Source organism: Leptodactylus fuscus, chromosome 8 (genome assembly GCF_031893055.1).
Source record: "Leptodactylus fuscus isolate aLepFus1 chromosome 8, aLepFus1.hap2, whole genome shotgun sequence".
Lineage (NCBI taxonomy): Eukaryota > Metazoa > Chordata > Amphibia > Anura > Leptodactylidae > Leptodactylus > Leptodactylus fuscus.
The window spans coordinates 10,181,270-10,209,134 of NC_134272.1; the positions used below are offsets into that span (position 1 = coordinate 10,181,270).

General features: G+C 43.8%; 1 protein-coding gene across 2 annotated transcripts in view; it reads right to left on the bottom strand.

The window, feature by feature from the left end:
• Positions 1-27,865, bottom strand: part of LOC142217724 (ankyrin repeat and fibronectin type-III domain-containing protein 1-like) — a 135,659-nt gene that overhangs the window by 100,571 nt on the left and 7,223 nt on the right. For both annotated transcript variants that reach the window (XM_075286081.1, XM_075286082.1), the window contains exon 3: positions 24,843-25,057. In XM_075286081.1, the coding sequence (XP_075142182.1) occupies positions 24,843-25,057 (215 nt within the window). The remainder of the gene's footprint in view (positions 1-24,842; positions 25,058-27,865) is intronic.

Consider the following 27,865-nt stretch of genomic DNA (forward strand, 5'->3'; position numbering starts at 1 on the left):
ACTGTATTCTCCAGCTGCTAATATCAAAGTCACATCACACCGTCTTATTTTGAGAATCTGGAGACATCTCGCATCGCCCCGCTTGTGTACACATCAACTATCCAAACATTTGTGGCCTATATGGCTTGAACCAGGGTCAGTGTAAATGTCACACGAATCATAAATCATTCAGGAAGGTATAAGGACATGGGGGGGGGGGGGCACGGGGCTAGTAAACCCATGGTGTCATCTAGGTGAAGACAAACACTCATTATGTAGATAAAATTTGCACATCCTCCTGTAGTTTTTAGTCATCTGGAGTTTTTTGTGTTGTTTTTTTTCCTCCGCTTTAAAAATTAAGGTAAAAATTTGTAAATACTACACAGAACAAGAACAGGTTCCGTCATTTGGGTGAAATATTTGCACTCTCGCACCCTAAATAGGTGGGAATGAATTCTTTAATACATCTTTATGATGGCCTGAGCTCCTTTTGTCCCAATACAAAGTTCCAATTCCCCTGCACGGACATAAAGATAAAATTCTAACTGCCTGCAGCCACCACTAGAGGGAGCTCACTCCACATAATCTAGTGTGCAGTACGCCCCCCTAGTGGCGATACAAGGAAGCCGCACATTATCCTATTTATTTTTGCCTATGCAGGGGATTTGGAGCTCTGTATCAGACAAAAGTACCACCGACTGCTATAAATATATATTCCCATCCCCATATTTTTACAGTATTCTGAAAATAATCCTGGATTCAGGGTGAAGGAGATTAATTAAAATATGTTCTCAGGGATATACATTCAGTCCATATAAGACTGGAGCTCATGAATCGCCTGCCTCCTTCTAAGGGAACTAAAAAAAGCTATTCTTTGGATCCGGCCAGAGACGTAGTCATTGATCACCGCTGAAATCTATAAAAGAAAAATTTTTATAGGTTCCGGTCATTTAAGTGCGATCGTAATTCAGCTTCTAGTTTTTCATTCATGTAAGTGCATTTTATCCACTTTTATAGACAGATACACTAACACATGGTGTGAGAAGGGAAATATACCGCTTACTTTCTCCATACCATGACTCTACTTTATCACTGAGGAAACCCGATCGTCTCTTTAACGCAGGAATGCATGGAAAAGACAACTGTTGAATAACTTTAGAAGGGGGGGAGAGAAAGGGAGAAAAGGGGGGGGGAGAAGAGCCCTACAGAAGGGTTACATCCTCCACCAGCCTGATCTCACAGCTCTCTAATTCCCTCCCATGATCCCACCCTGCAGGAATTCACTGCACGTTTTTTTTTTTTGCGGGGCTCAGATTCAAACCCTCCTTAAAATTCACCCAATTTCAACAAAAGAGGTTTTTAACTCCTTAAATGCGGGGATGGCGACTGGTGAGGGCGCAGAGCGGCAGTCCCCCAACCTGCGGCTCTCCTAGTAAGTCCTGACTGTCAGGCATAATGGGAATTGCAGTTTTGCAACTGGCGGAGAGCCGCGGGTTGGGTATCGCTGGTGTAGGGCGTGATACCTTGTATTATTCAGGCCGGGCTCCACGTTGCAAAAAACATGGCGTGTTACATTATCTATAAAGTGGATGGGATTCAGGCTAAACCCATTCACATTGCAGAAAGCGGAAAAGCTGTGATTTCACAAATGTTCACGTTTTTGCAAATAGTAGCATGTCAATTATACTTGCGGAAACTATGGCATTTTCCATATAGGTATAATAGGGGGAAACCCTGCAGACTTTCTGTGAAAAATGCTGCTGAGAAAAAAACATAATGCGTTAGTTTGCTGCCGATTCGCTGCATGTGGCCTTAGCCTAAAAGGGTTTTCTGGGAATTATATATTCCTTAGAATAGGACATCAATATATGATTGTTGGAGGGTATGACATTCAGGACCCCTGCTGAGACCACAGTGTTTGGGTGAGACCAGCGCCTTACATAGAATAGTGGCTGGGCTTGGTATGGCAGCTCAGCCCCATTTCATTGAACACAACGGAGCCTTGGCTGTACCATGTTACCAATAAATAGGACATCATCAGCACGGGGAAGAGGCTACAACCTCTTCAAAAAGCTGATCGGCAGGGATCCCGGGTGTCAGACCACACCAATCACATACTGATGACCTATTCTAAGGTCCTGGAAGATCCCTTTAAGGCACTAAACGCTGAGTGGTGCAATGTCTTGGTCACCACACCAGAAAAATTGCAGCTTATAACCTCAGTGCATGATGATCAGAAGAATTACATTTTTTTTTACAATTTTCTTTTGTTTAATAAAATTGTTTCCATTAAAAGAAATAAAGAGAAATTTAAAAATTCCTATGGCACCGCCAATTGTAGATTGGGACCCTCAAAGGGGTAGTACCACGAGTAAACTGTGGGAAGGGAAGAAGTGACTGATGGCTTGGGTTCTGTCTGGTGTGATCCCCACAATGAGATGGGTCTCCCCAAATCCCCTCTGTGAATGGCTGATCCATACACTTCTATTGTACTGATGGAGCGCTGCACTGGGTTATCTCCACCAGTCCCATACTAGTGAATGACGCAGAGGTCACACATACACACAATCGCTTTATTCACACAGAGAACTCAAAGACCCCTGTTCTCATATTCGCCAGAAATCAGACACTTATCCCTCACCCACAGGAGAGAAGTTCATGGGAAAACTCCATTTAAAGGAATTGCCCACTTTCCCCATAACGCTTTGTTTTAAGGACTCCTTGACAAAATGCTGATCAATGACTGAACAGCTGTAATCTGCAGGGCAATACAGCATCAAGGGTTTAGTTCCCCTCTAGCGCCACCACAGGGGAAATGAAGCATTACACAGTTCTTATTAAAATGACTGGAGGGCAATTTATCAAGATTGTTATTTCCTACCACAGTCTTAAAGGGGACCTATCAATGGTTTAGTGTCCCAAATGGTCCTGTTGTAAAGTCCTACATGACTGTAGTAAGATAATAAAACAGTTCTTCATTGAAGCCATTGGCCTTGTCTTCAATGTGCGTGCCCTAAGCCTCCAGCTCTGGCGCAGTGAAGTCGGGGTGTCTACAGACTACACCCCCACCTTCACTGAAGAATCGGCGACGGGAGAACCAAAGAGGAGTCCTGTGAGACACAACTATATGTAAACACAAAGTTTTATTTTTTTTTAATATGGGCACGGATGGATTTAAAGCAGGGTCTATAACGACCTGGGGGTGTCCAAAAAGTGCGACAGATTCTCTCTAAGACTAAGTTCACACTGGGTTTTTTGGACCGGAACCTGAGACGAAGGCTGCCTCAGGTTCCGGTCCAAAATTCGGGCAGCTGTGACTAGATGCCGATGCAGTGCTCAGCATCCAGTCGCGCACTCCACTCCGGATTAGGCCCAAATAAGTGGGTCTAGTCGGAAGGGAGTGTCTTCAGGCGGTTGTCGCAAGGCGAATCCGCCTGAAGGATTGAGCATGTCGCTTTTTTTTTCTGGGAGCCATTTGTTTCTTCTCCGGGAAAAAAGAACTGACCGGCTCCCATTGATTTAAATGGGAGCCGTCCTTTTGGTCAGGGTTTTGAGGTGGATACGTTCTCAAAATCCCGATCAAAAAAACCCATTTGAACTTACCCTTATACTGATACAAGATGCTCCATTGTACCCCTGAAATGCACCAGTCCGGTGTGTAGTTTTAGGCAGATTTTAGGCACAGTACTGGAAGTAAATCTGGGCCAATAAGTCCCCCAAAGTACATGACCCTTTTTGCTCTGACCAAGGGACTCTCCTTTAGAGTGAGGCACCACTTTGTGGTAACGCAGCTTTTTTTGTTGCAGATCTTGTCGCAGTTTTTTTAAGCCAAAGCCAAGAATGGCTACAAAAGGAATGTGAAATATATAAGAATCTCTTAGACTTCTCCCTTCTGCTAAATCCACTCAAGGCTTTGGCTCAAAAAAAAAAAAAAAAAAAACGCAGCAAAATCTGCAAGAAAAAAAGCTGCATTTCCGCAATGTAGGGCCTCAGTCTTAGGGTGTCTGAAAATGGCAGACAACACCTTTACATGTACACAGGAGTCTATAGACAGTGTCCTAAATACTAAGGTAAAAAATTTGTGACCAAATGCAGCAAAGATCAGCCCTCGGTCCATAAGTAATGTATGTAGCATGGACATGATAGGAGCTTATAGCGGCCTCCTTAGCAGGTGCACCATCTAAGCCGTTCCTGAAGACAGAAGTTGAAGCAAGGTCACATGTTGCTGTATCCCAGGTCTCTATGGCCGTGCCCCGCTGCTGCCACCGCCGCCGTTATTTTCTGGGCTTGTTACTTGCAGAGAGCAGGAGGGCTGTGAACATGAGCAGCTGATTTATGCGTTGAATGGCCCAGCCTGTTGCCATGAAACTCACAACACAACAGCTAAGCCCGATCCACAAACACAGATCAGATTCAGATAGTGTCTCATCTCAATGGGAGCAGGGAGGGGTCCTGCGCACTTGTCTGCTCACTGCAAAATCTTGTTTTTAACTTACTCTCCTGGGGCGCCAACACCAAAAATTCCACCAGTCCCCAAAAAAAAAAAAATTCTCACTGGTGGATCACGCACTAGATGGCCCTTAAAGGGATGGGATGTGGGAGCTATCTGAGCCCTTCCATTATATGAAAGGAAGTATCAGGAAGGAGAAAAAGAGTAGGGCGTGGGAAAATGGTTTGGAGGGAACACGGAGGGGGAGGTTTAGGAGTGGGATTAACCCCTTTTGGTTGTGCCTACAAAACTGGAAGAAAAGCTAAAGCAGCTGCTGAATGTGGCCGATGACTTGATGTAATCCATTGTCTGCTACTAGTACATTCAGTACATTGACTAATCTAATATGAGAAGCTACTAAATTATCTCTCCAGAGGTAGAGCTGGAAACGCCGGGGCCCCAATGCAAGGGGTGGCAAAGGGCCCTTACCTCTCAGGTGCCAAATATAATAATGGAGCCATCTTACGTGGCAGAGAAGCCTTTGCACCCCCTTAGTTACCAGGGTCCAGGTGTAATTCCTACCTTGGCACCCCTGGATCTCACCAATGTATGTAAATCACATCACCAGGTATAAACCATGGGCAAGGACCCCAAGTTGAGGGGTAAGCATTTTTGCGTCACCTGATATCTAAGTATATAATAAACTCTATAACCTGGTTATACCGACAGAATATTTCAAAATCCCATAGTCAAGCATCCTTAAGAAAGGTCTTCTTACTCCTCACCCAAGTCTGAGACAATCCTATAACTCTACTAGTGAACTTTACGTAACAACGTGCACCATAAAAGGAGCTGCAGGGCCACCTAGTGACGGATTATAATTACTACATGTCAGTGAACATGTCATGGCATACCGTGGAGGGGGGAAAAAAGTAATGCTCTTATATTAACAAGGCTATTAAAGAGCTGACAGATTTTTCCTTTCTCTATTCCATTTTGCTGTGTTAACCCTGTTAATAAAAGTGATGTACATTGCTAAGATAAGCCATCCGTTTAGCATCGGTAGGGGTCTGAAGACTGGAACCCCCACTGATTCTGAGAAGGATGACTTTTCCCCGCCACCCTAGCACTATCCACTTGAATGGGACAACACTGCAGATAAATAAACGGCGGGGTTCCCGATGCACTGCTGTACAGGGACAACGAAAAGGGAATGCAGCACTGCACCAGCCTTAATTTGAGGATCCAGTGGAGGTCCCGGAGGTCGGACCCCACTCATCATAAAGTGATGGTGTGTCCTAGCAACAGACCATCATCTAACAAGATTGGAATACCCTTATAATGCTTATTTCATTACACAGTAAGTAAGCAGCCATTTTCTTGTGGCCTGTGGGCATGTGCAGTCGGCTCTACCCGAGGCCTAGTAGTTTGACTGTCAACGCCAGTTCCTGAAGAAGATGGAGGTGGCGCTGGAGAGTTCTCTTGCAGCATTTGAGACGCCCCAAGTGCTACCTGAGCACTGGGGACCGCCCCCAATGCTGCAAGAGAGCTCATTTGCATACCGACGAAATCCGGCATTTCTACCAAATGGCGGCACGGAGAAGACATCTAAAGGTAGGAGAAGAATAGAAAAATTTACATTTTAATGGTAGAATCCCTTTAAGGATGAATGCTTTAACGGGGTCTTTATAAAAAAAAAAAAAAATAAAAAAATTAACTACTGACAATCCTGTTTTTTATTATAAGGTCCCCTGGTGATAAGAATTACAGGGCGTCCTCCTGCTGAGGTCCCTTGTGGCAGCATGTATATAACTGCTCTGTAGCGCCACCTCAAGGTAAATGAAAGATTATTCTGTTTATATGGACATCAATAAGCCTTCAGAGTAATGTACAAGCCGGGTCCTCCAGAGGGAGAGACATTCTTTGTAGCCAATTTCCATATTTGTATAACCTAAAGAAAAAAGGAAAGGACCTGGGATGTCATTTTCATACGTCACCAGTGACATCCCAGGTCCTTTCATGTGACCACTGAATGGCCTGAGAGACAAGGACTTCCACTGGAACGCTACGCTGGACCAGACATTGGTGACAGACGCTGGAGAGCTGGGGATGGGTGACTTTTTTGTTTTATGTTTCACCTTCTCCGACCTCCAGGGCCAGAACTGTAATTCCTGGACAACCTCTTTAAGTGGTAAAGCATATTAAGCTAGTGACACGTACAGTATAGATAGGTCAGGCTCACCTGAATGTACCACCTTGTGCATAACAATATTCCTGCATGCATCCAAGAGCTAAAAACCTGTACAGACCTAATATTTGACACACGAGCCTAGACAACAACCTGGATACCAGACTACCTACCTAGAAGGACTAGAAGGAGATCTCCAGAGCTGAAATACAGGATTTAGCTCACAGGTGGTTGTGTAGACTGGATACAACTGTAGCATGAATGAAAAGTGTATCCAGTCGCCGACAGCAAGAAGAGATCTTGAAAACAGTGAAGAGCAGATCTACCTTTCATTATAGGAGAACACTGATATCATTTCTAATGAAAGCACTGCAGTGAATATTAGTGGAGGTTTCCCACCTTAGGCTAAGCCCAGACTTTGCGAAAAATGTTTTGTTGCAGATTTTCCTGCAGTTTTTTTGAGCCAAAGCCAGGACTAGACTGAGCAGAAGGGAGAAGTATAATAAATATATAGCATATGGGTCTGTTTAAATGCATGCACCAGGAGTTTTCTTGGCACATACATGTATATATTAGTAGCCTATTAGGGCACCCACTAGAACTTCCGGTATCACCATACGTGGCATGCTCCATCAATGCCCCAATATATAGACCAGACATAGCATGGTAGAGAGGTATATGGCACTAAGGCAGATTGTGCGCTGCCATAAAGAGCCTCCTGCAAATTGTTCAGTATTGTGCTTGAGCCATAACAGAGAACAACATCCAAACCAAAATTAGTTCACCCTAAAACTTTATATTGTGGCATAGAATGCAAGCATTTTATGTGAAATCTGTTAAAGTAGTATATAAATGCTAATATCTGCTAGTAATGAGTGCAGTCTACTATCCACAAACAGCACCTCTCTCATCTATAGGCATGGTCAGGTATTGCAATAGTAGCTTGAATTCAGCTGAGCTGCAGTACCTGACATGGACAGGGGTGGCAGTGTTTCTAGGAGAAAAAAAACCCAGATATCTTATAGAACCCCTTCAATCAATGATGATAATGATTGTAGTCAGGGCTGAGGAATCGGTAAGCCAAATCACTGAGTCCGACTCCTTCATACATAACCATAGTCAGTCAGGAGCAGTAAAGATCCAATAAGTCATAAAAAAAAACCAGTGATGGAGTTTGTATGAAAGTAAATATGTAACAAACTAGGTATCTAATTAGTTATACAATATCTATAACCATATAGTATAATTAAAATAGTGAATAATTTTACTTTGAGGTTGGATTCAGAGACATTTTTCCTACTCTGCCTCCACCCACAAGGGCACCTGCAGTTATCTAAGGCCAGGTAGCGCCCCCTGAGCCTATTCTAGAGGAGCCTGCCGTCTAACGTGACATCCCAGGACCATATATTTAGACCATTTTGTGTCCCTATCACTGAGGGGTTCTGTCGAGATCCTCTCCAAGTACCAGTCATTAACATATCATCTACTGAAGAGTGAAATGGCTGAGGGTTGCTTTCGGAAATGGACACCCCGTACCCTGGTATTCACAGTGAGAGCGAAAAGCCGGTGTTGGCCAGAGACAGGATGATGTCAGCCCTACGGCTATCTGATCCATGTGGCCAATGGATTTGTGCAAGAGCCTCTTACAAGGGGGGCCCAAGTGCTGCGCTGGCTCCCGCCCCATGAGCTCACACAACTCTATTTCTGGCCTCTTTGTTGACTCTGATTCTTAGCACGTGTGAAACATCTGTTGCCCGGGAATGGGTGAAACGATGCCTCTGGAATGCCCTGTTGTGACGAGGAAACTATGGGATATGGTCATGGTGATTATAACTACCCTCCCCCTAGCCTGGGAAATTAGAATGACATCATCCGCTACCCCAGTGCTAATCCCACCTCCCTATTATCACTCCTCATCGCTGTACAAACACGTCGTGTCCATCTCTGCCCAAGCTCATGGCATCTGATCACAGTCCGGGTGGACATTATATAACGTTATGGTCCATGTATTACACCGCTCCTATGTAAGGATCTGGAAGAGACGGCTGCATTGTGCAATGCTATAGGATAATCATTTGCATTCATTCTGTATGGGGCCTCTGCCATTCCATGGCCACTTCACACCTCCTCCTAGCCAAATTTATATAAAGGTGATGGTTGCGTTATAATGGGCTCTATTATTTGAGTACTGTATGGCATTATTATTATGTAGGCATTAGATGGCCATACTAGGTGAGCACTGTAGGGATGAATCACCATGGCTTGTGTAACAGAAATTTTTGGAGTCATGGTGGGGACAGGTCACCGACCCATCAGATGCATCAGTTTTCTGGTGCAGGGACCATGGAGGATGTCCGGCATGGCAGGGATCATCAAGACCAGTGGAGAAAATTCCGACCCTTTGATATATGTGGCGGTATTATTTATAGAAGTAAAGCTTTTTACCTCTTTAATATAGAAGGAGGCCCCATAGATGTTTTTCCAAAACGTACCCCCCAACCTAGACCGTGTGTGTGTGGCAGAGCAGTTGTAGATATTACCGTGCGCCAATACCACTAGCTCACAATAGAGGCAGAGTAATAGGACTTTAAGGCCGGGTTCACACAGGGTATTTTGGCTTTCTGATTCCGGTCCAAGAAACGGGTAGACTCCATATAATTTATATGTAGTCTGTTATCATGGAGACAGATAGCCCTGTATAGATGCTGCGTATACAAAACGGTAGCAGCTTTTATTTAATTTTTTTTTTGTATCTGGACCTTCAAAAATCAAATTAACAAGAATCCAAAAAACTGCTATAATATGAGGGGACAGTCCGAGGGGGACAGATCAATCTTAGAGAATTTGTGGGCCTTGATTACTGAAGATAATAACCTTTTTCCTACAGCAAAGCATCAAAGAGACTCCTTGAATGAGAGAAACCCTGAATATAAAACCTCCAGCAGCTGCTCCTCATATAAATATATCTCTAAAACCTGAAGCTTTAGAGAGCTACAGGGGGAATTAGCACATGCAGACAGCCTTGGCAGGAGAAGAGTGGGGGCTTTATAGCAGTCCCCCTGACCAAATTCTCAGAGGCCTTAGAACAATAACTTAAAGGAACAATCACAATTTTACTGTGCTTATTTTCCATAACTGAGCACCAGATTTCCCATTGCAAGCCGAAAGCTGTTTCGGTCCAGATGTTACCTTACTAGCGCAGCACAGTAGCTCACTATTGGCTGCCAGGATCGGCCTAGCCTATGACTCATGTGGCTTCCTCTGGATAAACATTAGACATTAGCAACCGCGGAAGCATTGATATCCATGCAGATAACAATCTGTACAGGTCACACCATGGCCTGAGCTTTAGACTCCCCTCCCTTTGACACATGATGACACCATTGCTCCTTGGGTCCAATTTGAGTCATCATTGGCTTCACAAGTTCATCCATAAGGTTGTTTGGTTAACCAATTGTCTAATATACATAGGGAATTTTAAGAGACTATAAGGGGAGGGTCCCAGTAGATTGGCTCTTCCTCTATAGGATCCAAAGTGGGTCACAGTGTAGCGGGCCACAAAAACTGGCTAAAGGATTTGTCACAAGTGTATATTATCTGATCAGGACGGCTGATATGTGAATGACCCAAGCTAAAATTTAGTGGCATTAAAGTAAAAGTAAAAAGAGAGGTGTCCTAAAATAAAGGTACATTAATCGTAATCCAGTCAAAATGCTCAATTAATTCAGATTCTGATTTCAGTCACCATCACCCAATCCTACCTGGCATCCACCCGATCATCTGTTCAGAGACCGGAGCAGGAAGCAGACAGCGCTCTCTCTGTGTAGTGGCTGAACCGAGTCACTGCAGTTAATGTCCCATTCAAGAATGGGAGCGGATCTGCAGTACCTGATCTGACCACTGCATAGAGAACGGAGCCGTCTGTTTCCTATTCCATTCTTTGTGTATCAGCTCCTGACAACTGATCAGATCTCCACTGATCTGAGACTGATGACCTATTCGCGGGATAGGACATCAATATTTTTGGCCCAGAAAATCTCTTTAACCCCTTCTCACATCTGCTGTAATTATGTATTTATATATGGAGCAGAGAATTACACAGCAGAGACCCGGCGCTTATGACCGTGATCACTGCGTTAAGGCCCCCAGAACCTTGGTCAAAGCATAGGCGCTGCCATTTTGGGAAGGATCACCAGTGCCCAGAATGAGATCTGGGTCAACTGATCAGTTGCCCTGACAGCTGGGAGCCTACGAAGGTCCCTAGGCTTGTCTGGCTATGATTTGTACGGCAGGCTGCTTTATGCAGCCAGTCATACAAATGCAATGCATTAGTGATCTGACATCCTTATGATTCAAGACCCCTGCAGCAGTGGTCCCCAACCTTTTTTCCACTAGGGACCAGTTTTAGCAAGACAATTTTTCTATGGCCTGGTGTGGGCGGGAAGGGGTGTGGATGGGGGCGGGGAAGGGGTGTGGTTGGGGGTGGGGTTAAGCATGGGGGTGTAGATTGCGGATGACGGACACTACAGGTTATGAAGATAGCTACTGATGACGGATACTGTTATGAAGATGGCTACTGATGATGGATATCACTCCTAATGCTGCTATTAACTTCACTACAGCCTCACTACAGCCACATTGCGCCATCACAGGGACAAGTGATGTGTAAAGTAGTTACCCAAAGTTTGCTAGGTGAGTGCGGGGTGGAGCCAAGACCCGCTGCATGTCCTGCATAGCACTAGAATCCCGGACATACAGCGGGTCCTGGCTCAACCCCGCACTTTGCTCACCTTATCCCGATGAGCAACAACCAAGCGTCAGTGTTGTTGTCCTGGCTCAACCCCGGGCACTCGCCGGCTACACCACAGCTGCTGACTCCTCGCCACCGATACGCAGACCGGTGCAACATGGCCCACAGCCCGGTACTAGTCCGCGGACCAGCAGTTGGGGACCCCTGCCCTAGAGGGTCTAATAAAATATAAAAAATATATGTATTTAAAAATTCAAATACCCCAACTTTCCCTAGAATGCATATAATAAAAGTGGAAAATTACTGTGAAACGCACACACGCCCCTGTGCCTGAAAACGCCCGCTCTACAAACTTAGAACAATATTATTCCCATACGGGAAACATAAAATCTAAAGTGCCGTACCGCCCTTTTATCGCTGTTTCACGTCTTATAAAACTTGAATAAAAAGGTGATAAAAGCGACAGACATTCCCCAAAATGGTATAACTAAAAAGTACCTAGTGTCCCCGAAATTGTACCGAAACATAGAATACAGGTGTCATTTTGGTTGCACAAAAAGGGTTTTCCTTTTTGTTATTTTTTTTATTTTGAATTGATAAGTAATATAAGAAGGTTCCGACCTAGTCTTGTCTTAGGATAGGTCATCAGCTGAAGATCAAAAGGAGTCCGACACGCAGGTCGCTTGTTAGGTGCATTCACACGCTCCGCTCATTCTGACACGTAAACACTTCAATGGGTGCCATCTTCCCATTGAACTCAATGGGAGGCTTTTAAACCCATTGATTTCAATGTGTAACGCGCGTAACACGGCACCCATTCAAGTCAATGGGATTCTGTTTCACAGCGGTCACTCTGACACGTGTTTATGCGGCCTCTTCACTACTTACCACAGTGTTGTACATTTGTATATCAGATTACCAGGTATCTCAGCTCAGCCCCATTCAGGGAGGGACGCTACTGCTTCAAACAGCTGATCAGTGGGAGTCCCAGTCAGTGGCGTAACTAGGAATGGCGGGGCCCCGTGGCAAACTTTTGACATGGGCCCTCCCCCCGACTGACGCTGAAGACCTCGACCAACCGACCCCTAACGCCGGATAGGTAAGTATATAGGGCCCGTTACCGGCTGGAGTAACTCCAGCCGGTAACGGCCTATTAAAAAAACAAAACAACGGTAGCGGCTGTCGCCGGGCCCCTAATGTCCCGGGCCCTGTGGCAGCTGCCTCTGCTGCTACGGCAGTAGTTACGCCACTGGTCCCAGTAATATTACCTGGAAAAGTCCTTAATGTCGGGGACCCCACATGGCATAATCCAATCCACACTGCGGAAAATCATGCTCAATGAACACATTGAGAGTTCCAAAACAGTTGCAGTTTTGTAAATTGCAGCATGTCCATTATACCTATGGAAACGCCGGCTCTAAAACACCAGAAAGTACAACGAGGAAACCTCTGCAGGCTTTCTGTGAAAAGCCATGAAGGAAAAAACGTGATGTGTTGTTACCACAATTTTTCCAGAACGCTTGTTTGCTGCAGCACGCTACGCGGGGCCTTAGCCTAAAGTCCAGTTTTAGACTAATATGGAAAAGACAATACATATTATTGTTTGTATAATTAGAGAATTGTACAATTTTCCAATATACTTTCAGTATCAATTCTTCCTGGTTTCTAGATCTAATCCATAATAACCATTAGCCATACTCATCTTCCTTTGTTGTTATTGTCTAACCTGCAGAAGCTGAGAAATTCATTCAATTCGACAATTGCACCTAATGCAAAAATACAGAAAATCACCCCACCCCAAATTTATCTCAATTTACACTATTGTTATTATTGAGTTGAGTCATTTCAGTTGAAGACGTTTTTATGGGACAAGTGTTTTAGGAGTCTGGATATAGAAGTCCTTTTATAGAAGATGTACATGGAAGATTCAGTTTCCGTCAATCTTAGACAGAGGAGAACTTTTGTGAACGAAAAATTCATTTTTAAAAATGAAGACTCTTAACTAAAGTTCTCCATCTAGTGGCGAGTGTCAAAATAACAGTTTATTTACTACTGGGACAACTTCATTCATTTCTGTAGGTGCAAATAGGTATCACACAGACTCAGGCCCATGACATTGTAAGATCCAAAGGAAGCAAAATCTTACATTTTTGGGTCAAAACACAGTAGTGCGACACTGGTTTAGAATGTGGACTGTGTATTTTAAATTGAATATTAAATCAGAGAGTGACCCATTTGTTTTATTTTCAGACTACAGATTTTTTTATGTCCTGTACAGGAGTATAAGCATATGTCCCAACCGTCCCAGATTCAGGACATGTCTCGCAGTCCCGGTCAGCGGGATGTATGTCCCAGTTTCAACTCATTTGCATCCGGAGAGTATATGATATACTCTCGTTTTATGTGCTATGATTCTTCCACCCCTCGGGCCCTGCACTAAGCATAACAGCATGTGGGGAATTGATCAATCCCTCTACACAGTTCTTGGGTATTAAGGGATGATATTGTGGTGCATAATTGGGGCAAGGCGTGAAAACCACAAACATACGTTTCCATTCTGGTGCAAGGACGTCTGACTGATCTAGGAGGAGGCCGCAACCCCTTCATAAACCTCTTATGCCCTGCACCAATTGGGACCTTTATGAAGACCAGTGTACAATATGCCAGTCTTAATAACTCTGCCCCACTGGGTATTGCCAGTAGCACTTTTTAAAAGGGGGATGTCACATGAAGTACTTGTATCTCTATTTTTTCCCACCTAGAACAGTGGTTCTGGTGTTATATGAAAGCTGAAAAAGGAAGTAGATAAAGACATAGTCAGAAAAGTAACTTCTATACACTGCTGCCTGCAAAGCTTACACTTCAGTGTTTTTCACTAGTGCTATCTCCGGCGTTTTGACAGCTAACCGATTCTGACTGTAATCTTGATAGCATATGAAAACTGAGTATCTGTGCTTGCATACAACACCAGGACCCACATTGTTGTAGGTGGGATAAAACCAGAGATACCAATATTTGAAGTGACTCTCCATCCCGTTGGCAACTGCAATACAAATGTGTATGGACTTCCCTGCCATCAGCGCAGTTATAGGGTTACTAGGGAGAACCATAGACTCGGTTTTCTAATAAATGGAATTGAAATAGGTTAAAAAAGGATACTGAAAAAATGTTACGTATACACCCAGTCACACAATAGCTAAAGAAATAAAAAAAATGATGAAACTACACTTATACTAAGGTTTAGATTATATAATGGGCAGACAGTTGGTGTACACAGCACCTAACATACAAATCTGGTATTGATTATGGCTGTATTACATAGGGTTCAGACCAGCGTTTGGGGACTCCTCCCCCACTTAAAAGGGGTCCTTGCAGGACTTTTCTCTCCGTCGATTTCAATATAAAAATTGACGGAAACCTGGCAGACCCCATTACAGCCTATGGGGTCTATGGAGTTTCCGTTTTTTTCCCCAAGTGGACCCAAAGAACAGAATCCTGAACGCTAGTGTCAGCCCCTATGTGTAGGCATGCAGGTGGAGAATTATCCTTTGGCTAGAAGGTAAATTGCTGCAACCAAAATACCTCTTAATGTCTGGAAAAATCCTTAAGACGCCAATACACAGAGAAGAAAAGATGGCTGAACCAGATAATTTTGGCAAAACTAATTAACTGTTTTATATGTATTGGGAGGGGATCTCTTGAGGCTCCCTTAACAGATGGATTGACTCTGTTGAATCCTTTTGGTCTCGGGAGAGATGAGCAGCTAACAGAGGTGTCTGGTTGGGGATTACTCCCCTCTTTACATCGACAATACAAGCATGCTGTACCAAGCCCAGGGTGCATGTGTATTGGTGGAGTTGGGAGAACGAGCATTTGGCTGACAACCAAGGTGCACGGCCACTACTAACCCCACGTATATAATAATATCCGACAATGTCACCTTTCCTATGACTGACACAACAGAGAGGTTAGCAGGTCACCAGCCAGAGCCATTTTCCAGTAAAAGAACACCAAGCAGAAGGTATTTTGAGGCTGTGTGCAGAAGCAACTTGATGTGTCTAAAAATCACCTCACTTACTGGTAGAATTACTATTTATATGGATGTCGAGATATTAACAGCAGCTGCTGCAATACTGTTCAGACTGGTGAGAAGACAGATAAGCCCCCCACCCCCTGCCCCGCATAGTCCCCTATAACCTGGAATCTCTAACACTCAGTAAACAAGTCTATAATACTGAAGGAGGATCTTATTCTGCAGACTAGTGAGCGAGCATCTACCTGGGAACCATTAGAGATCTCTGGCTACTGCAATGAGATAGGGGTCAATCTAATACATGAAGCCGAATTACTCTAATCTATGGCTACGTCTGCACACAGGTCTAAGGATCTGCTAGGAGGCTTTATTGTTATATTGTCAGAGCTGATATAAATCTCCACCAGCAAAGACATAGAGCTAAGTATGCAGGATATGACAGAGGAGAGAAGCTGAGCTGTGCGATATATAGGGTTATATGATATGATAGAGGGAGAGAAGCTGAGCTCCGTGATATATAGGGTTAAATGATAGAGGAGAGATGCTGAACTGTTTGATATATAGGGTTATAGGATAGAGGAGAGAAGCTGAGCTGTGTGACATATAGGGGTATATGATAGAGGAGAGAAGCTGAGCTGTGTCATATATAGGTTATATAATAGAGGAGAGAAGCTGAGCTGTGTGATATATAGGGTTAAATGATAGAGGAGAGATGCTGAGCTGTGTGATATATAGGGTTAAATGATAGAGGAGAGAAGCTGAGCTGTGTGATATATAGGTTATATAATAGAGGAGAGAAGCTGAGCTGTGTGATATATAGGTTATATGATAGAAGAGAGAAGCTGAGCTGTGTGATATATAGGGTTATATGATAGAGGAGAGAAGCTGAGCTGTGTGATATATAGGGTTATATGATAGAGGAGAGAAGCTGAGCTGTGTGATATATAGGTTATATAATAGAGGAGAGAAGCTGAGCTGTGTGATATATAGGGGTATAGGATAGAGGAGAGAAGCTGAGCTCTGTGATATATAGGTTATATGATAGAAGAGAGAAGCTGAGCTGTGTGATATATAGGTTATATAATAGAGGAGAGAAGCTGAGCTGTGTGATATATAGGGGTATAGGATAGAGGAGAGAAGCTGAGCTCTGTGATATATAGGTTATATGATAGAAGAGAGAAGCTGAGCTCTGTGATATATAGGGGTATATGATAGAGGAGAGAAGCTGAGCTCTGTGATATATAGGTTATATGATAGAAGAGAGAAGCTGAGCTCTGTGATATATAGGTTATATGATAGAAGAGAGAAGCTGAGCTGTGTGATATATAGGATTATAGGATTTGGAGTGAGAGTTCTCAATAAAAAAGCTGGCAAAGATCTTGAAGAGGGTGAAGAATCCACCATCAAACATTCAGGACGCTTCATCTTATTGCTACCTTGTAGAATCAACCATCAGAAAAATTTCTGCACCTCCTCCCATTGAAATGAACAGGAGGCAGATTTCTAGCAGAATTTGCCTAAAAATCTTCTTCACATTCTTCCGTGTGAACATACCCTATTTTTTTTGTTTGTTTGTCTTTATAACTTCTAGTCAGTCTTTTGCAAATATGTTCACTCCTTTAAGATGCTGCAGGATTCCAAGTGTTTACCTCTCCCAATACTGATGGAAAATTTGTCTCAAGATGTACAAGGACAGTCTGTGACTTGAAGACACATCCGCCCTCTGCCAAGGAAGCGGGGACATTGGGCGACCAGACGGGGGACGGCTGCTCCGTTATCATTACCTTACCGCATGGACTATAATAAAAAAAATGAAAGTGTTTCTATCTATAACGTGATAAAACCGACCATCCTCAGGGCTCAGCCTCTTGTACGTCTAGAATTACGCAGATTTAGTTCTAGTCTGGCTGCTATTTATGGACTCAGGACATTACCTGAACTATGTAACTGAAGCCATCACATCAGTTTTCTCCACCACAAGGTCTGCAGCTCCTCTAATCCTACGTCCTCATGACAACACTGCCTGCCTGGAGAATCCACTTCTTTGGAGATTTGTATTTGATATTTTTATTATCATTCTTCAGGTTATACCATGCTTTGTAGATATGACCAAGTGGTTATTGAAGTCTCAATTCTGTCTTCGCAGATCTTTCGTTTTTAGCGTGAGGTTATACTGCCACCTTGTGGTGACATTGATCACTACATCGAAACAGTCCATTGGGCCAAAGCAAAAAAAAAAAAAAAAAAGAAAAAACTGTGGAAAAGACCGCAGGGGAAACGCAGCAGCCTCTGGGCGTAGGAAGCTTCTATTTAATGGGGTGGACCCACAAGGATTCAGCGATTAATACATTGCAATTTCTGTTTATTCAATTTTTTGTGGAAGGAGAAACATCGAAAAAATTTGCATGTTTTGGTTTTGTTCCTTCTAAACTGTTCCCAAATATCGGATTAATATATTATATATATATATATATATATATATATATATATATATATATATGCGTTATTTGTTGGTGTTCATTTTTTGTTAGTCTGTTTTTAGGGTTAAAAGCCATGATTGGTGCAAGCTGATGCCCGCTGGCTATGAAGAGGACTCCGTTTCTTAGCTCTCTCCATCCTATCTTGGCAAGACCATCGTTGCTAAGGGTTTAAAGGGGTGTTCCAGTACTATGGTAATGATGACTTATCCTTCCAGTAGACACCTGGGGCCCATGACGAACAGCGTTTGAAGAGCTTGTGGCACTTGGATGAACGCCACGTCCTCTTCTCAGACAGATAACATCACGTACATTGATCACATGGCCATGCTGCAGCTCAATCCCCTTCAAATGAATAGAAGTTAGGGCTCGTTCACATCTGCGGCCCGGCACTCCGTACTTAGGTTTCCGTTTCCTGCCTAAAACACAGGCAGGAGACGGAAACCTGCAGGAGACTTTCTCACCCATTCATTTGAATGGGTGAGAAAGCTGTCCGGCTGTGAGCGGCGGTGAGCGTTTTGCGCTCTCCGCCGCGAAACCGGGTTTTATAATCCGGACACAGAGTCGGACATGCAGTACTCTGTGTCCGGATAAAAAAATCCGGTTTTGCGGCGGAGAGCCTAAAACGCTCACCGCCGCTCACGGCCGGACCCGGTCTATGGTTTCCGTCTTCTGGCATGCAGAAGACGGAAACCATAGAACGGAGACCCCAAACGCAGGTGTGAACCTAGCGTAAGCTGCAGTACCAAGTACAGCCACTATGCCGTGTACGGTGCAGTTCCTGGTGAGCAGTGAAGAGGTCACAGCACTTGTCCAAACATTGAAGCCCTTTAAGTAAACTGATCTGTTGGGGTTCTGGGTGTCAGGCCCCCACCAGTATGATACCGGTGACCAAATCTAAGGACAGATGATCAGTACGATAATCCCAGAGAACTCCTTTCCTAATGTGGATTCATTTGCTACTCTAATGTCTGATTTTGCTTGTAGATGCACCCTCTGACTTGTACAGTGCTACGGAATATGTTGGTGCCACATAGATAATGACAATCGTTATTATTATCTGCGCTGTGACCAGACGGTGCATCTGAAGAGTTTCCCAACTCCGCTGCCTAGGGGCCAGCTGAAAACCTCATAGACATTGGGCACCGCAGGTGGGCCGGGCTGTGACAACACGTCTGGCTATACCGCCAAAGTAATCACAGCCGCTAGTTGTCCTAAGAGAAAGATTTTAGATGTATCTGCTAATCACATCATCTGTCTGTCACTCCCATTATTCCAAAAAAAAAAAAAAAAACAAAAGCCACAAGTTCATGTAATTAACCTTATTAATTATGAGACGAGCAACAAATTAACATAAATCACAAGATGAAAGTCGGGGACGTGACGGGAGACGGAGCGCACAATAATGCCGCCTATAAGGTAAGCATTTACTCTGTAAATCCAGGCAGGACAAATACCAGTTCTCATGGCAACAAACATGCAACCTGGCAACAAGTGCAGGGGCATGGGGGCTAATATACAGGATCTTTCATCTAATTGGAGGCCACTTGTAACCATTGTTGCCAGTAAATAAGTCATTCATTGCCAGCGGGTCACACAGACAGACTGGGCTTCTTATTTACTGGAAGTCTCCTTGGTATTCAGCGGACCAGATTAGAGACGCCGGCGGGACACAGTGTTATACATTGTCATATTAAGATTTCCAGTTCTGCTAGGAACACCTGAAAATTTGTACAAATAGGAGTATTTAGACCCCCGGGCAACAACGTCACAATTGGCCCCCTGTTGGGTCCAGCTTCCACTTAACAACAGGATGCAGGGAGGACAAACGGGCCACGGGTCCACATTACTCACATGTGTGCTCGCATCACCCATGTGTGTCCCCATCACCCACATGTGTGCCCCTATCACCCACATGTGTGCCTGCATCACCCCCATGTGTGCCCACATCACCCATGTGTGCCCGCATCACCCACATGTGCCCGCATCACCCATGTGTGTCCCTATCACCCACGTGTGCCCACATCACCCACATGTGTGTCCCTATCACCCACATGTGTGTCCCCATCACCCACGTGTGCCCGCATCACCCATGTGTGTCCCTATCACCCACATGTGTGCCCGCATCACCCACATATGTGCTCGCATCACCCATGTGTGTCCCTATCACCCACATGTGTGTCCCTATCACCCACATGTGTGTCCCTATCACCCGCATGTGTGTCCCTATCACCCACATGTGTGCCCGCATCACCCATGTGTGTCCTTATCACCCACGTGTGTGTCCCTATCACCCGCATGTGTGTCCCTATCACCCACATGTGTGCCCGCATCACCCATGTGTGTCCCTATCACCCACGTGTGCCCACATCACCCACATGTGTGTCCCTATCACCCACATGTGTGTCCCTATCACCCGCATGTGTGTCCCTATCACCCACATGTGTGCCCGCATCACCCATGTGTGTCCCTATCACCCACATGTGTGTCCCTATCACCCACATGTGTGTCCCTATCACCCGCATGTGTGTCCCTATCACCCACATGTGTGCTCATATCGCACACATTTCCTGCCCTGGCTGGGTCTCCTAATCATATCTGCGTTCCCTACCCTGACAACTCTTAAAACTCAATTTCTTGACAAAACAAATGATATCCGATGGGGATTTGGTGATCCAATCCAAAACCAGAAAGGGTTATGCTTGTGGTTGTCTCCACTGAAGGCTATACACCTTAGGTTGGTTTGTATGACTGCTATTCCATGAGACCCCCCCCACAAATGTGCATGTGGTCTCAATATGAACAGGACAGTAGGCCACAGACACTCCTCTGTGACCCATACCATCTCTCACTCCCCCAAAGAACAAAGGGATGGGACATGTTGAAACCACAACATGCCTGACCCTTCTTTCATCCAACACCTGTTCTCAAGAGACGGTCGGGACAACTGCAAATACATTAGGTGACTGATCCCACTGAAACTAAGAGGATTCGGCTCATGTCATTTATATTGATAGCTTAAAGGGATTTTGCAGGCTGGTGACCATTTTTGATAGCAATGACGTGTGGGGGTCCAACATCATGACCCTGCACAGTGCCAGATCCTATAGAGGGGACAGAGCTAGAAGCAGAAAGCTCCATCTCCTATATAGCAGCCGTGCTAATACTGCAGTTCTGCTTCTACTCCAACCTGAAACAGACGACCTATCCTGAGGATAAGTCACCAGTATCGAAATCTGCCTCCAGCTAGGAAAACTCCTTTAAGACAATCACTGTCTGGCTGTCTCCAGCTCCCAGGTCACCTCTCTTTCCTGCAATCTTAATCTTCTTCTGTTATCCCAATTCTATGTACCTATCTGTGAACCTCCAGAAACATTTCCATACCTATCGGTGAATTCTATTAGCACCTCATCTAATAATCCCCTACAGACGTCCGGCTTCGTGTCCTTATAAATGTTCCTTGATTAAATATATACTGTACTGCAAATATAGTGAATAGAAATAGCACACGACTAGGTAAGTGGATCAGCAGGTATAATGGTGCATTAGATGACGTCGGTCGGCAGAATCACTGGGTGCGCGGCATTCAGGTGAAGCTATTTGTGAAACCATTCCCATAATATTGCAGCAGGTTACCATGGGAAACAGCTGATGGTTGAGTAGGAAATAAGAGGCGCTGAGAATACAGAACATTAGCCATAAACTGCACAAATGTCATCGGCTCCAGCACGCACAGCGCTTGTTTACTGCAAGACACAGAACTATGGCGAGAGATACAAGGGAGATAGATATGTAGACAGTTAATACATGAAGGTTGGGAAAGATAGAAAAAAATGAAGGATAAAATGAAAATATGGTAGACATACAGATAGATAGATAGATAGATAGATAGATAGATAGATAGATAGATAGATAGGAGATAGATAGATAGATAGATAGATAGATAGATAGATAGATAGATAGGAGATAGATAGATAGATAGATAGATAGATAGATGATAGATAGATAGATAGATAGATAGATAGATAGATAGATAGATAGATAGGAGATAGATAGATAGATAGGAGATAGATAGATAGATAGATAGATAGATAAATAGATAGATAGATAGATAGATAGATAGATAGATAGATGATTTTAAGGTGGATAGATAGAACACCATACTACAGTATAGTACAGTAATATGGTATAGTATACTGCAGTATAGTACAGTAATATATAGTATAGTATACTGCAGTATAGTACAGTAATATATAGTATAGTATACTGCAGTATAGTACAGTAATGTATAGTATATTATAGTATGGTATAATGTAGTATAGTACAGTATTGTATAGTATAGTATACTGCAGTACAGTAAAGTATATATAAGTATATTATAGTATACTGCACTGCTACCACTGGGTATAATATTGTATATTTGCTGTTTCAAACAAAGACAATATAAACATTACTTACCCCAAAACACAGCTTTCCCCTCCTAAACATTCCTCCGTAGTAATTAATCTAGGTTGAAGTGTCCTGAGACATCTCCTCGCAGGCACTTTAGCGAGGTCAGAAATGATCACATCCCAGGAGAGAAGCAAATTGTTCCTCAAATTAATATGGAGAAAGATCAAAGCCCTGGGTGTTCTCACTTCTCCAAAACTCTCCAGCGCGGCCTTGTAAAAGAATTGAGTGACTGTCCTCACACCTTACAACCTGTATGAGCGTTTCAGTAGATTAAGTGGATTGACTCAGGACAAGTACAGGGATGTAGAATGGTTCCTGTCAGCCTCAGAAGAATAGAGGGCGGAAGTCTTCAAAAACATCATGGATCATCCCTTAATGTGACATCATCTCCAGACTAAATCCAGTGGATTTCTAGTGATGTTTTGTGACGGCCCAAATGGAAGCGAGGTCTGCTTGTAAAGCTACGGGAGGATATGCGGCTTTTGGAATATCCTTTGTAGAAGAACGCTGGTTTTAGGTTTCATAGAAATGTAATTGGAGAAGCTCATTACAGCCCCAGAGCTGGTAATGAGTGTGGATAGGAGGGTAATAAAGCGCTATCAATGTCCGCATTGGGTTACTGCTAAAATACAAGACACAAGGTGCGGGCATTAAACTTTTAAGAGGTCTCTGACAGAAAAATAAGCTGTCACCAACCCGGTCATGGAACAAGAAGAAGAGGAATATTAAATAGTAGAGTAGTGGAAAGGGTCACGAGAAATATCAGACTATGCGGTCAAAGATGGAGGATCTTGTGGACTCGGAGAGGATTAGAATGACAGGTACTACCTAAACATCCATGTTCACAATTTGCTAAATCTTAGGTGATAAATGTCCGATCACCCATTGGTGATAGTATTAGGAAGGCCATATATCTGCCCCAGTGTTGTCTATGCAACGTGTGTATGGAATGGACTTGCCTTCGTGTAGTTTAGTTGGAGAGCTGCCACAAAGAAACTTTAAGCCTTGCTTTCTACTTAAGTTAAATAGGTTAATAAAGTATATTAGAATAAGGTTCCCCACACACCCCCACAATGAAATGAAAACAGACTCTATATAAAGAGCTTCAAAACCTGATTAATAATAAGGTCCTACACAATATGCCTCTCATTTCAGGGATGCCGCTCCACTACACATCTTCAGTGTACCCCCAGTGGATACCCAACAGATCAGATGGAAGTAGAAGATATCCCCGTGTGTACCTATTGTCAAGTACCCCAACAGGAAACTGATTTGATATATAAAAGTCCCTGTTCAGAACCCTCTTCAATTATCCAGAGCAGAAAAGGATGACAAAGAGCCCTGGCACATTCAGGCATTACACACACAGCCCATTGATTTTCTTGCACATTGCGCAATGTGTTATTTCCCCTGAGGTGGCGCTGCAGGGAAACTGAGCACGTGCTATCAAGTTGCCGATTACAGCTGATCACATGGTCTCTTGCAGTAGGACAGCTGGTGGTCAGTTTGCTGTTTGGAGATACGGCGCACCCCTGTGGACCTCCCCTTCAAGCTGAACAGATACTAAATCACATAAGGCATTTGCACTATGCTTTGCCTGTTTATCCCGTAATCTGACCTCATAGTTTACTTTATACCCAACATATTCCGTATCATATAGCAGATAATAGCCGACCACACATGGGACAAAAATAAGCAGATTGTATTTTTATATGGATGTTGTGACATATTTGGCAAAATAAATGATTATTATTATTGGTAGCGTTTATTTATTGAGAGCGGCCATTGTGCTACATTTTGCTGCGCAGCCCGTGAGATCCAACAGTGACTGGCAAGTACAAGGGAGATGGAGATGTGTAGTAGTTATCATAGCAATGAATTATAAACCAGCTCTCATTTCTGACAGGTTTAAGAAAATAAAAGCTGCAATCCGATATGTTGCTATGGGAAAGTTTTGATGAATCTCTTGCACATGAGAACTTGCAAGTTACAATGAAAAGTACAATGCAAATCCTGCAACTTTCTATTATACATTGAGGAAGATTAATGAAGCTGCATATTCAACACTCACTTTTATATTCCATGCACTGGCTGAGGAGGCGCCTCTTCATAAATCAGGCGTACCCTCTGTTGGGGAGTGGGTCTGCACACTGAATCTATGTCAGTTTGCAGAGATTTTATGGATCATAAAAGATAAGAAATCGAACGCAACGTCCATGAAAGCAATGACCACAGCACAAAACAGAAAGAAAGCCGCAACTGTTTGAACAAGACACAATTTGTGCAAAAAATTTGCTACTTTTATAATGCTCGTATGTCAGAAAACTGGTGTACAAGGCAAAATGAATCTGCCCCACTGTGATTCAACTCCTCCATGTCCGCCTGTGGCCAGGACTAGGTATAGCCTAATGTCATTCACCGACAGCCATCAGAGATCTTACACATACTAAAACTTGTTGAAAAGCAAGAAAAAGGAGTAAACACTATAATGTCTGTAATGTAGTAATCCAGAAAATCATAGATGAGTTACTTACAAATTGTCTCCGCAGCTTGCTCTTCACCTTTTGTCCCTGGGGGTCCGGTGGGTGCAGTGGGTAGTGACAAGAACTAAGGTGGTTGTCTACAGAGAGGCTCTTTCGCATGTGAAAAGAGCGCTGGAGATTCAGCCGCTTTTCCTCCGGAGAAGACAGGAGCTTGGGGCCTAAGCTGCTGGTGCTCATCAGACATTCTCCAGTCCGCCATGAGTTCACTGGGATGAAAAAAGAAATACAGATCACACCAACAAGAATTTATAAGTTATTAAGTAAGATATTTTTTTTTCTCATCATTACTACAAATAACTGTTGCCACCATTATTTTGTAGCATCTTTGTAGAGATCCAGTCAGAATCAAATGATAAAATCGTGGCTGCACCACTAGAGGGAGCTACTAGGCTACATCCTCTCCCATATGATTTCTATGGGACTGTGCTGAAGGACTGCTCTCCTGCCTGTCATAGAGTCATCGCATTTGTTGCCACTAAAGGAAGTTCCCTGCAGATTTTAAAGGGGTCCTCCAAAAATGACACTTATCAGTTATCCACGAGACAGGTGATACATGTCTAACAGGTAGGCTTATGGCTACTAAGACTACCACAAATCAAGAGAACCGGGTCCCATTTCTCCTGCTTGAATGGAGAAACAGTGGTACAAGGACATACATAGGAATTTTCTAAAGAGAGAGAGAGAGAGAGCACCAATTACCCCAAAAAGTCTGAATAAGACGAAGGGGTTTAGTAGTGATACCACATTGTCAACGGCAGCACCATATTAGCCTTCATCACCTGATTGGGGCATCAGGAAGGCGAAGCAGAAGAGAATCATTGCAACATCAATCCTTTTTCTGCTTCCTCCTGCTATTGTCCCAGCCGGGTGATGCAGAAATGCTGCATCTGAAGATTCAAAACCAGGGTTCAGCGGTGTCACTAGGCCATGTCCCCTTATTTAAACTATCTGCAGCAGCAGTGACACCTTCCTCATCCTCGCCACTGCTCTCCCACTGCATCATCATGTTCCCAGTGCAGTAGAAGAGCAGCAATGGGGCAAGGGGACTAGTATATATAAGAGTAAAGGGGTTATGCCATGGTCATTATTTATCCCCATCCATAGGGCAGGACATAAACTGCTGATCAATGGGAGGGGGGGGGCTTGAACACTGAGACCCCCACCAATCCAAAGCTTAGGAGACTTTTACTCCCATTCAGAATGTAATGGTGAATGCAGAAGGTGCGCCGGCACTTTATTAATTTCAATGGGAGCAATGGAAATAGTCAACGTATGGCACATCGTTGCCAATGAAATGAATGGAGCAGGGGCTGCAATCTGAACAACTAGGGGTCTCAGTGGTTGGACCACCACCCATCAGCAATTTACGGATAAGTGATACATCATTTTCTTAGTATATCCCCTTTAATAAATAAAAGCATGCAAAGCACCTACTCATTCAATAACGGATAGAGCCCAATACAAACAGATGAGAGCAGATCAGAGCACAGCGCGTGGTACAGGCACACAGGATCTCCGTCTCTGTGACAAAGCTCTACTTGACAAAACATTTGCCCGCTTCAGCTGAGAACAGAAGCCGCTCTGGCAGCTTTCAGCGCACGTCTTCTTCCAGTCACAGATGTGATGTCAAGGAGTGCAGGGAACGCAGCCAGCCTGAGACTCTTACTTGTACTACAAGGGTCAGCTTTGAGTGATTTTGCTCCAGCAGAACTGGAGTTCATTGTCCCCCGAGGGTCTGTCCATATGTCTATTTTTTTATTGCTGTGTTTTATAACATCATCTTCTGCATCTCACTAATACTACCAGGGTGACAAACATTTCTTATCCTACACCAGAACTCTTATTCTTATTCTCTTCAAAACTAAGGCAATCCTAGTGGCTGTCAAAAATGGTACAGCACCACTCTTGTTCTTAGGTTGTCTGTGGTATTGCAGCTCATCCCTATTGAGGTGGCTACTGCAAAACCAGAAACAACTCAGGGGCCAAAATGTGACTTTGTACTAATCCCAGTCAATCCCTTCAATCTAACCAACGGTGGGCCCATTATATGTTAAATCTATTTTACCTTATACTGGTCTTCAATATGTAGTTGACCAAGATCCAGACATGACGTTTAGGTGTCAATAAAAACCATTTAGGGACAGATCGCCATCTTCAGTGAAAGGCAGGGAACTGGCAAAAATTTAGCAGGTCATAACAAAAGATTAGTAAACCAACGGCCACATATGGTGGTGTATACTGAATATACCAATTCCTGGCCTCTGGTTACTAAGCCTTGGATAGGAACCATTGAATTAAGTGGTGGCAAAGCGTCTGGTATGAATTTATAGGATTGCAGTTCATTAGGGTCAGTTTTACAGAGTCGTCCCTTTTGGAGGTGGTCTATCAAGGGCCAGAATAAGGGCCCCTTCACACGGAGGATACGCTGAATGTGTAAACATTCCGAATCAGCGGCGTTTAAAACAGATCCCATTGCCTTCTATGGGAGTCAGCATACGTGCGCTCCCCATAGAAATGAATGGGCTGCTTTTTTCCATCCATTTCTAAGGGGAGCGCACGTATGCCGGCTCCCATAGAAAGCAATGGCATCTGTTTTAAACGCCGTTGTTTCGGAACATTTACACGTTCAGAATCAGCCAGCATGTACTCTGTGTGAAGGGGCCCTAAGACAACCCCAGGGCTAGGGTAATTTCTCCACCACAACACAAGATGAACACCACATCAAGAGTCCTTGTAAATAATTTTATGGTATGGGTGAGCCTGGCCCAATCGGCTACTGATTTAATTTCTGTTTGATCACTATAAGGGAGCCTTCACACTGAGTTACGCTCCGCTCATTCTGAACGTAAAATTAGTTCAGAATGAGCGCGTAAAAAGCAGCTCCCATTGACTAGAATGGGTGCCGGCATACGCGCGTATCACATTGAAAGCAATAGGTAGGGAAAAAGCCTCCCATTGCTTTCAATGTGATATGCGCCTATGCCGTCACCCATTCAAGTCAATGAGAGCTGCTT